This window comes from Solanum lycopersicum, chromosome 1 (genome assembly GCF_036512215.1).
Source record: "Solanum lycopersicum chromosome 1, SLM_r2.1".
NCBI classification, from domain to species: domain Eukaryota; kingdom Viridiplantae; phylum Streptophyta; class Magnoliopsida; order Solanales; family Solanaceae; genus Solanum; species Solanum lycopersicum.
This window is the reverse complement of record NC_090800.1, coordinates 16,316,298-16,327,310: the sequence shown is the minus strand read 5'-3', so window position 1 is coordinate 16,327,310 and position 11,013 is coordinate 16,316,298. Positions and strand designations below refer to the sequence as shown.

At 35.1% G+C, this 11,013-nt stretch overlaps 1 protein-coding gene across 1 annotated transcript; it reads right to left on the bottom strand.

Moving 5' to 3' along the window:
- Positions 1-6,202: 6,202 nt before the first annotated feature.
- Positions 6,203-6,727, bottom strand: LOC138341194 (secreted RxLR effector protein 161-like). Its single transcript, XM_069293078.1, has 2 exons — positions 6,635-6,727; positions 6,203-6,514 (listed from the first exon to the last, which is right to left on the bottom strand). The coding sequence occupies exons 1-2, from the start codon at positions 6,725-6,727 to the stop codon at positions 6,203-6,205; spliced, it is 405 nt and encodes a 134-aa protein (XP_069149179.1).
- Between the last annotated feature and the right edge of the window lie 4,286 nt (positions 6,728-11,013).

The window sequence follows — 11,013 nt, the reverse complement described above, 5'->3', positions numbered from 1 at the left end:
TTCTGAAGGTACTTCCGGCTCATTTCTGTGGCACAACAGACTTTGACACATGAGTACTAAAGGAATGAAGATGCTTGTTGCAAAATGAGCATTAGAGTGTATGAAGTCTGTTATTATGGGTCATTGCGAGAGTTGTGTTATGGGCAAATAGAAAAGAGTAAGCGTCACAAAGACTCCTAGAGAGCCATAGAAAGTGCGGTTGTAAATGGTCCTTACAGATGTTGGGGGACCATCTCCAGTATCATCACTTGGAGTATCCAGATTCTATGTTACCTTCATTGATGATTTAAGCAGGAAGGTATGGGTTCCCTTCTTGAAGCATAAGTCAAATGTGTTTGCAACTTTCAAGAAGTGGAAAGCTGAAGTTGAGAATCAGACCGGTTTAAAAGTCAAATGCCTAAGGTCTGACAACGGAGGAGAGTATGACAAATCAGAGTTCAAGGCATTCTGTGCAGCAGACGGAATCGGATTTATGAGAACAATTCCTGGTAAGGCAAGGCAAAATGGAATTGCTGAGAGGATGAACAGAATATTGAATGAGCGTGCAAAGAGTATGAGGATACACTGTGGGCTGCCCAAAACACTTTGGGCAGATGCTGTGAGCACAGCTACATACTTGACCAAAAGGGGACCATTAGTTCCTTTAGTGTTCAAGATTCTAGAGGAGGTGTGGACAGGAAAAGAACTCAAGTACTAACACTTGAGGACTTTTGGTTGCACTGTTTATGTTCATGTTGATCCAGAAAAGAGAGACAAGCTTGATGCCAACGCTCTAAAGTGTTACTTCATAGGCTATGGTTTTGATTTGTTTTATTACGAATTTTAGGATGACCAAAACAGAAAAATCCTGAGACATTGTGACATGACATTTTATGAGTGTGTCCTGTACAAGAAAAGAGAGTAGAAGGTTCCAGAGATTACAAAGCAAGTGGGAGTTGAGGTTGACTTAGAGAAGAGTAACCCCATAGATGTCGAAGCAGATACTCAACCAAATCCTACTTGAGAATCTTAAGTGGAGCAAGTTACACCCCAGAAGGTGTTAAGAAGATCATCAAGATCCATGAGGGCACCAGATAGGTATTCACCTTCATTAGACTATCTATTGCTTGCTGATGAGGGGGAACCATAGTCTTTTGATTAGGACATACAGGTGGAGGATTCGGTAAAGTGGGAGAAAGCCATGGATGATGAGATGAGGTCACTTGAAATGAAAGACACATGGGTGTTGACTGATTTACCTGCAGGGAAGAGAGCTTTGCTGAACAAGTTGGTGTTCAGAATCAAGACTGAACTAGATGGCAAAAGAAGGTTCAAGGCTCGTTTAGTGGTTAAAGGAACACATGGTGTGCAAGCTCACTAGGAGCTTGTATGGACTAAAGCAAGCACCAATGTAGTGTTACAACAAGTTTGACTCCTTCATGATCAAGAGTGGAATCTGCAAAGCTTAAAAGGATCCTTGTTGTTACTTAAAAAAATACACTGATTCTTATGTGTTTCTACTCATGTATGTGGATAATATGTTGATTGCAGTATATAGTATGGGGGAGATTAACAATCTGAAGACAAGGTTGTCTACAACATTTTAGATGAAAGATTTGGGTCCAGCGAAGCAGATTTTGGAGATGAAGATTTCTCGGGATAGACATGCTGGCACTTTAAATCTATCTCAAGAGTTGTACATTGAGAAGGTGCTGAGAAGATTCAGGGTTAATGATGTTAAACCCAGGACTACTCCATTGGTAAATCACTTTCAATTGTCAAGGGAGCAGTCACCCAAGACTGCCGAGGAGCGTGATCACATTGCACTTGTTCCATATGCTTCAGCAGTTGGTAGTTTGATGAATGTTATGGTTTGCACTAGACCTGATATAGCACATGCAGTGGGAGTTGTTAGCAGGTACTTGGCGAACCCTAGGAAAGAGCATTGGGAAGATGTGAAGTGGCTTTTGAGATATCTGAGAGGTACATCAAATACTTCACTTTGTTTTGGCATATGCAATGTGACTCTACAGGGTTTTATGGATGCTGATCTTGGTGGGATGTTGAATCGAGCAAGATTACATTGGGGTACATTTAAGCCATAGGTTGAACAACAGTGAGTTGGATGTTCAGGCTTCAGAAGTGTGTTTCTCTTTCATCTACTGAAGTTGAGTATGTGGTAATAGCTGAAGCTGGGAAAGAGATGATATGGCTGACAGATTATCTTGAGGAATTGGGCAAGAAGCAGAGCGAGATGATTCTTTACTCAGATAGCCAGTGTGTCATACAATTGGTAAAAAATCCAGTCTATCATTCGAAGACAAAGCACATCAGAAGCTGATACCATTTAACTCGCAGGGTAGTAGAGGATGGTGATATGTGCTTGGAGAAGATAGAGGGTGCAAAGAACCCGGCAGACATGTTGACGAAATGTGTTGATGTTGGGAAACTATGGTTATGTAAAACCTCGGTTTTTCTTCTGTAGTTGTTGCTACAGATGTTCCGGTGCGGTAAAGATGTAGATGATGAAGAGATTTTTTTTAGAATGTATTTTTTGGATGACTGAGTCAGTCTCCAAGTGGGAGAATTGTTAGGTAGTGGAGCCAGATTAATATATATAACTGTTTATGGGGCAACGCACCGACCTAAATTTTAGGATTTCCTATTTATTCTCTATTTATTCTCTTTAACAAAAAATACTTTGATTTAATAATATAAATATACCTCACCGCAGTGGAAGTTTACTCACGGGGTGTTACCACGAAATATTGGGTTTTCTCTTTCTCTCTCTAGATCTCTCATCTCTTTCTCTTGAAAGTTCTTGTGTTCTTCATTCATCTAGTGTGTGTGCGTGAATTTGATCCTAACACTACATGCGTCCTACGTCACCCTTACGATAGAGGGTAGGTGTATAAACATTTATTGATGATTACTGATGGTTCTATCAAATGTTCTGCATTTATATGCTTAGACTATCACTCATAGAGGTGTTTATTATTTGACCTTCTTATTTTTAAGGAGTCTTGGTGAGGTTTTTTTTGTTGTTTGTACTTTTCGGTCTTATGCGTTTTGATTAGACTATTGTTTAACTATATTTTCTATTCTTGTGATATTGATATACATTTAATAGGTTGTGATGTAGATTAGTTGATATTAACTCTCCAGGCCCTAGGTAGTTTACTTTTGTATCATATTTTCTTTGTGAGTAGGTTGTTCGCTTGCGTCTTGAAGTACTTTCTTGACTCGATTCCTTATGCTTTATAGCTTGTTTCTTCTTCTAATTTCTTTCCTATCATACTATACCTCCGGTTTACTTTCTTGAGTTCTACTTTATTATCTATTGAATATACTTGCTTTATCTTTGGAGCTTCGCCGGTCGATGTCTATTGGGAAACACCTGTTGGTATGAGTAATTGTTGTTGGTTTGGATCACATGCTAAGAAGGTTTTGGACTTCATAGACAGGGTGAGCTCCTAACGTTCAAAGTTACAGTTTCCATATGCTTTGTCTATTCTAGTATTTATTTTTCTTTGAAAGATAATATACACTTTCATATTGTATTTGTAAAATCCATGTACTCTCATTTTAATTATGCTCTAATATTGACTGATGCCAGGTCTTGGAAATTTTTCCTTGTATTATATTCATGTTGAATTGTCTTTCTCTTTTCTGTTAGCTTCTTTCTTCTATTTTTATCTTACGCATGTTGCACATTAGTTATGGTTAAGGACGAAGGGTTAGAATTATCCACTTGTTGAATGTAGTAGGTGTTATCATGATCTTGTAATTAGGTCCTAAAATTTCAAGTCATAAGATGTTTAATTTTCCAAATAATAGTAACAAATGTGTTCTGTTAGAAAAGGATTTTTCTCTATAGAAGGCCCATTGTTTAAATGAAGACCTCAGAGATGATTGGTTTCATATGTGTTTTATTTAACTTTGGATTGATTTTCTCTCTTTCAATTAGTACACCTCAGTGGTTTCGAATTCTATTAGGTATCCAGATGGGTTTAGGGTACCATTAAAAGTCCCCGGATTATATCTAGAACAAGCTTCATTCTTTGGGGATTCCTCGGAGGTAATATTTCTTTTTTCTATTCATTGAAAACAATTGATTTTTTTCCTGATGTACTGTTTTGGATGGAAACAAAGCAACGGATGAACATATAGCTTCCTTACATAAGCAAAGCATATAGATTTAATTAGACCTACTAGTTCAAAGAAAAATAAGTTAAGAATATATTGTTCGAACATATGATTATGCATATTCGAAAGAAGGCTCTTTCGAAAATATTATATTTCTGTTAGTTCTATGATTGAGGTAATTCATCATGTTTACTACACCCTCTATTTATTTTACTTACCCCTTTTACCAAATATATATATTTCATTTGACTTGTCAATATAGCAAATCATAAGAAGTTTATTATTTTTTTCTCATACTACCCTTAGTATTAAAAAAAATTAAATGTCAGTTAAATTTAGAGTTGTGTGATAAGTTTGAGTGACTTTTAATTTTAACTATAAAGCTGGCTGATATTTAATTTTTTAATGTTAAGGGTAGTATAATTAAAAAGTAATTAAATTTTCCTGATTTACTAAATGGACAAGCAAAATGAAACATATAGTTTTGGTTTAGAGGCAAAGTAAAATGAATGGAGTGAGTGGCAAACATGATTAATCACCCCAATTACAAAATCAACTGATATATAAGTTTCTTCAGTAGTACCATCATTGAAATATATGGAATTATACTTCCCAAACATTACTATTCACAACTAATTCTTCTTTGAAATAATCTTTCTAATTAAATCTATATTCTTTTTTTAAAATATACAAATATTATATGATCATCCTTGATTTGTTTCAATCCATTTGTATGCTCAAACATACATAAATAATAACAAAGAAGTCTAACCATAAATTGAAGATGATCACATAGACCAACCTAGTTTGTTATTAACCGTGAACTTACTCAATAAAGCCTTAAACATGGTTTCTTAGTATTGTAGAATGATGAATTATGTACCCTCCGAAAATTCACTAAAATCAACATGAATGGACACACTCATGTTCAATATAGTGGAATGAAAGTCGTAGCATACATTAAGGCCGACCGAGTGCCCTCCAAATCGCGCTTATGGTGTTTAACGTTTCATACAACCTCAGAACATTGCAAGACAATCCGAAATGTAATTACAATGTTAAAGCAGTCATTACACAAAAAAAAAAGTAAAACAAAAACTGACCAATTTGTTATTCAAAAAGGGAATTGTAGGACCTACATTGGAATTTCTAGAAATGGCTCTATGAAAAGGTCAATTTTAGTACCCCCAAACTCTTGTTCCAAAATAGAAAACAATTCGACGATCAAAACAATGGAAATCATATCATGCAATTAAATTCACTATTAAGGAAAAATGGTTAAGTTAAAACATCCCAGAAGTAAGGTTATTTACCTGCAGCGATGCTTCCCTCACACTCCCCCGACCACTCAACCACATATCCTCAAGATTCATGAACACAATCGACTTTGAATCCATGAATTAATACCTCTATCAGAGGAGGTATCATTATTTGAAGTTATGAACCCTGTGTTGATCGGGTTTGCCTTTAAAATAAAGACTAGACAAATTTACTCTTTCTGAAGATAGACAGAGCTAGGGGCCTTAAAACAAGAAGGCTTTGACAAAATTTCCTTTGGTGAATGCAGAAAAGACCCCACAAATGGAAAAGCAAGAGAAAAAGAGGCGTCAAACACAACATGGTCCTCATGAATGTGAAGAGAGGGGGACAACCCTCCATGAACGCGACATGCTCCTCAATAAAGAAGATAGAGCAGATTATGGGAAAATTGTATTTTTATTATTGACCATATGACTGCTATATAAAGAATCTATACAAGACCTAGAAAATATAAAGAATATTAACAACAAATTCCTGAGCATTAGGAACTATGAAAATAGAATTCTACAAAAGTAAAGTGTCTTCTCGAGTGAACCGTTAATACGCCCCCGCAAGTTGTTGGTTTCAATAACACCTATCTTGTAGAAATGCTTGACAAAAGAAGCTCTTGGAAGTTGTTTGGTAAGTATATCTGCCACTTGATCAGTCTAGGGAAGATATTGAACTGCGATATGCTCGTTTTGAACTTGTTCACAAATAACGTGAAAATCGATTGCAATATGCTTCATTTGAATATAGAACACTCGGTTGGCAGAAATTATTTGGTGCTGACATTGTCACAAAATATTTGAGCAGTGGTGGAAATAGGAAACCGAAGTTCATGAAGTAAAATTGTTTGCCAATATCTTTCAGAAATAGTAGATGCAATAGCCTGATATTTTGCTTCTACGGAGGACAAGAAGACAAATCTTTGCATCTTAGAGGACAAGGATACTGGAGAACTGTCAAGGTAAACAACATAGCTTGTACTGGAGGTTCGATAGACAGGATATCCAGCCCAATCAGAATCTGAGTAGGCTAGAAAACGGTTATCATGTTCATTGGAAATTCGAATACGAAAAGAAGATGTCTGGTGTTGATACCATAATGGCTCTTCAATGTGATAATAAGGGCTGGTTCATGGACTCTGAGAGTTTGCTAACAACAAATACTATGTCCGGACGTGTGAAAGAATGTTAATGAAGTTTACCAATATCCTCCTATAAAAAGAGCCATCAACTAAATTATCTTCAGCAAACTCGGGGAAAGCCACAATCGAAGCAATTGGTGTTGGAACACCCATGAAAATTTGCATATTAACTTCCTACAAAAGATCTGTAATGTATTTCTTTTGACAAAAAAAAAAGACAACCAGGATAAGGTAAGACTTCAAGACCAAGAAAATAATGATGTGGACCAAGATCCTTCAATGAGAACCGGCTTTCATGATTATCAATAATGTTGTGAACATCATGAATCTGATTACATGGGATAATTATGTCATTAATGTATGCCAGAACGTACAGAAAAATCAGAATTATGCAACATAAACAAAAAAGAATCAGATTGTGATTTAACAAATCCCAAAGCAACTAATTTTTTAGTTCATTAACAGGCCTTGGAAGCTTGTTTATGGCCATATATAGCCTTGTGCCGCTTGAAAATATGTGTTCGATGCGCAGAATCTTCAAAAATTAGGTTGGTGGGGCATATTGACTTTCCTGATCGAGATGACCTTACAAGAAGACATTATTGATATCAAGTTGTTGAATGGAACAACTTTATTATGTTGCAATCGCAAGAACAAGTTGAACAGGTGCAGGCTTTACAAGAGGAATAAAAGTACATTAAAAAACAAGTACAGGTCTTTATGTGAACCCTTTAGCAACCCTTAAGCCACTTAAAATCAACTACCTTTTTTGAAGCGTCAAATTTATTTCTCATAGCTTCACACCTATGTGAAATGTTGACCTTTCTAAAAGGTTCTAGGTAGGTAAGAAGTGGTTTGAAAGACTGTGTCGAATTTTTTAGGCTTAAGGTTATTAATCTGAGTAATCATGTGATGAATGTGCGCCATTGTACAAGTAGAGGCTACAAGGGAAGGTTGTGTGACCATGTAAGGTAGGAGAAGTGATGAGGAAGAGGGTTGTACTAGAGGGTTCTTGATCAAAGGACCAGTGGAATTATTTTGACGTTGGTAAGTGATAATGGTCAATTGCAGCTGAGCATTTAACTGGGGAGAGGTATGAACTGGTGAGGTTGAAACAGTTGGTTGTGGTTATTTTTGGCTGGAAATAGGATTTTTGATGGTGTGGGTAAGGGGAAATGTAGGAATTCGAGAAGGACGGGAAGTTTCATATAAGGGATAAACATAAGTACCTGAGACGGTGCAAAGGGTGAATGTGTGTCCACGTGCTGCTTCACAATTTGTGAAGTAAACTCAAAAAAAACATATGAATATCGAGTATTATCATGTGGTTGTTGGCCAGATAATCAAATTTCCGAAGAGACATTTTTATTTTGTGTTCTTTTTAAATAAGAAAAATTACTATCAAATGGGAACTAATTCTCAAAAATAGGACGTCATGTGATAGATATATTTTGGATTTTATAGGATCAAACATTGATGATTGTAATGTTTATTAGAAAAGCCTAAATATACAAATTGAGTTGAACTAGGCTCTAATATTATTTTGGCATATGGTTTGAGCCATGGATAACAGAGGTAACCAAATATTTTAATGGAGTCATACTTTGGAATCTTTAGAAATATAATTTCAAATTTACTTGTATGTTGAAGATTGGATGTAGGTAGCTTGTTTATAAGATAGACAACTGGTTGACAGGCAAAACTCCAAAAGTGCGATGATAAGGACGCTTGATTCAACAAAGGTCTAGTAGTATTAACAACAGGAAGGTATCGTTTTTAGACTAGAGCAACTCGCTGTGGAGTATACGGGGTGGCACTAATTATTCTATGCCATGTGTTTTGATATAGGAATGAAAACTTTGATATTTGCCACCACCATCTATATAAAAAGATTGAACTCTTGTATCAAACCTCTGTTCAAGCAATGGATGTAAATTTTGAAAAACATCTAGAGTTTCATTTTTTGATTTTAAAGTAAACAACAACATGTATTTTAATAATTGATAAAAAAAATAACACATAATATCTTTTTTTATCAATTGAAAACCGGAGATGGGCCACCTAAATCGCTAAAAGGATTTGTGGGGGCTTATAAGTTTTTAGTGAATTTTCTGAGAAAGTCAATATGTGCATCTTATAAGATTAACAAGTACAACTACCTTTAGAATATAAAACACGAAGTGAAAAGTTACTCAAGCTAGTATCATAAACGCGAAGAGTAGGATGACCTAAATGTCGATGCCACGGGTGAATTGGAACAGCCACATTGCATTGAGGAGAACGATGTTTACAGACCGGTGACAACTCATACAACCCATCTTTATTTTGCCTGCGAACTAGAGACGCCCCCGTATTCAGATCCTTCACAATATAATGAAAATGAAAAAAAGCAATAGAGGAATGATTATCACGAAAAAAACTGAGAAACAAAAATAAGATTAGTCTTAATGAGAGGTGAGCATAAGGTATTGAGATGTTTGTGTTGGGGTTTAGCAAGTGTGAATGGGAAAAGAAAAGAGAGAATATGAAAAGTCAGGGAAGTATTTTGGAGGGAAAATGAAAAGTCATTTGCAAAGCGCAAATGAAAAGTCATTTCAGCCATATCGGAAAAAGAAAGGGAAACTGTTGTCATTATATGACGAAACACTTCAATTACTTCTTAAAAAGGAGCTAAGAAGAAGATGTCCCCTCGCGCCGTAGCCGTCGTCACTCGCTCGGCCTCGGCCTCGGCTTCGACTTCGGATTATGATTTGATTGATAAATTTATTGGACAAAATTTGTTTAATTAGTTTTTGTTAAATCAAATAAATCCTGTTAATATTATATCTTATAAATTTACGGGTAATGTTACCATTCCGAAAAGTTGTTACTCTTTCTAAAAATCGTTACTATTCGAGAAGTCGTTACTTTCCAAAAAGTCGTCATTTTCCAAACAAACACATTTTTTCGAAAAGATGTTATTTTTTCCAAGAGACACAACTTTCTTGATAAAACAGGTCTGAAAAGATTTCTCTGAACAGACATGTTTATTGCTGAAAATGGCTATAAAAGGAAGTCAATTTTCGATTTTTCAAACACTGAAAAATTTTCCTTCTCTATATTTATTTTTCTTTCAAATAAAATCAAATTTTCGATCCAGTGAGTCTGTGTGACTTGTTGTTGTTTTGAAATTTGCAGAAGTTAAAGAAATTTGAGTTACCTCTATTTCTTTATAAAGTTTAATCCGTTTTATCTTTGATAAAATTAATCCATAACCTTGGGTACATTGAGGGGATTAAATTTCTTAAGGACACACAGTAGTTTTGGTGGACTCGGATTACTTCTTGTATTTTATGTATTTTATGCTTCATCTTATTTCTGTTTCTATTTATTGGTTAACCTTATAAATACAAGTTACTATAACAATAACAATCTTATGAAGTTTATCAGTTTCTGTATTTGAGGTTTCTGGAGATTAAAACCTTCAAGGTTTTATATTCTTCAATGAATTTGAAAATTCATTTGACTAATGATTCAAAGAACATAAAAACCTTATTGTTAAATCAGAAACAGTTTGTGTAAAGATTTGTTCTTTATTGTAAGTATTTCAAATACTTAATGTATCTTCCATTTGTGACAAAAAATTTAAAAAATGACTAATTTAAGTCAAACAAATACTTGAACTGTAAGTGTTGCAACAACATCGGTTCGTTCAAAGCTGCTTTAGCGACGGTTGAGAAACCTGCAAAATTTTCTGGAGTCTACTTTAAGAGATGGCAGCAAAAGATGTTCTTCTATCACACTACTTTGAGTATGCAGAAGTTCATTAATGAGAATATTCCTGTTATGTCAAATGAAACTCCGGCTTATGAACGATTCTTGGTAACAAAAGCATGGACACACTCAGATGTTTTGTGTAAAAATTATAGTTTGAGTGGTCTGCAAGATGATCTGTGTACAACAATGCCAAAACCTCAAAATAACTCTGAGATGCTTTAGAAAAGAAGTACAAAACAGAAGATTCCGGAATGAAGAAATTCGTTGTGGCAATATTTCTGGACTATAAGATGATAGACAGTAAGACTGTCGTCACCAAAGTTCAAGAATTGAAGGTCATAATCCATTATCTCCTTGCTGAAGGTATAAATTTATTTAATGCCCGTGTTAGAAATGTTAAGTTTTCTCTTAATACATAAATAATCTTTAATGTAGAATTGATTGTGAATTATGCTTTTCGAGTGGCTGCAATTACTAAAAAGTTACCTCCATTGTGGAAGGACATCAAAAACTACATGAAACACAAACACAAAAAGATAACTGTTGAAGATCTCATAGTAAGGTTGAGAATCGAAGAGGATAATAAGGATGCAGAAAAGAGGTCACGTGGTCATTTACCAATATCTGGAGTAAATTTTGTTGAAGAATATCCCACAAAATTAAAGAAAAGAAAGAAAGCATCT

Excerpts from the sequence above, each read along its gene's own strand:
- LOC138341194 (XM_069293078.1), bottom strand. The coding sequence starts at position 6,727 with ATGGGTGTTCCAACACCAATTGCTTCGATTGTGGCTTTCCCCGAGTTT. Across the intron at positions 6,515-6,634 it reads CTTTTTATAGGAGGATATTG|ACATCTTCTTTTCGTATTCG; the intron begins GTAAACTTCATT and ends TATCAACACCAG.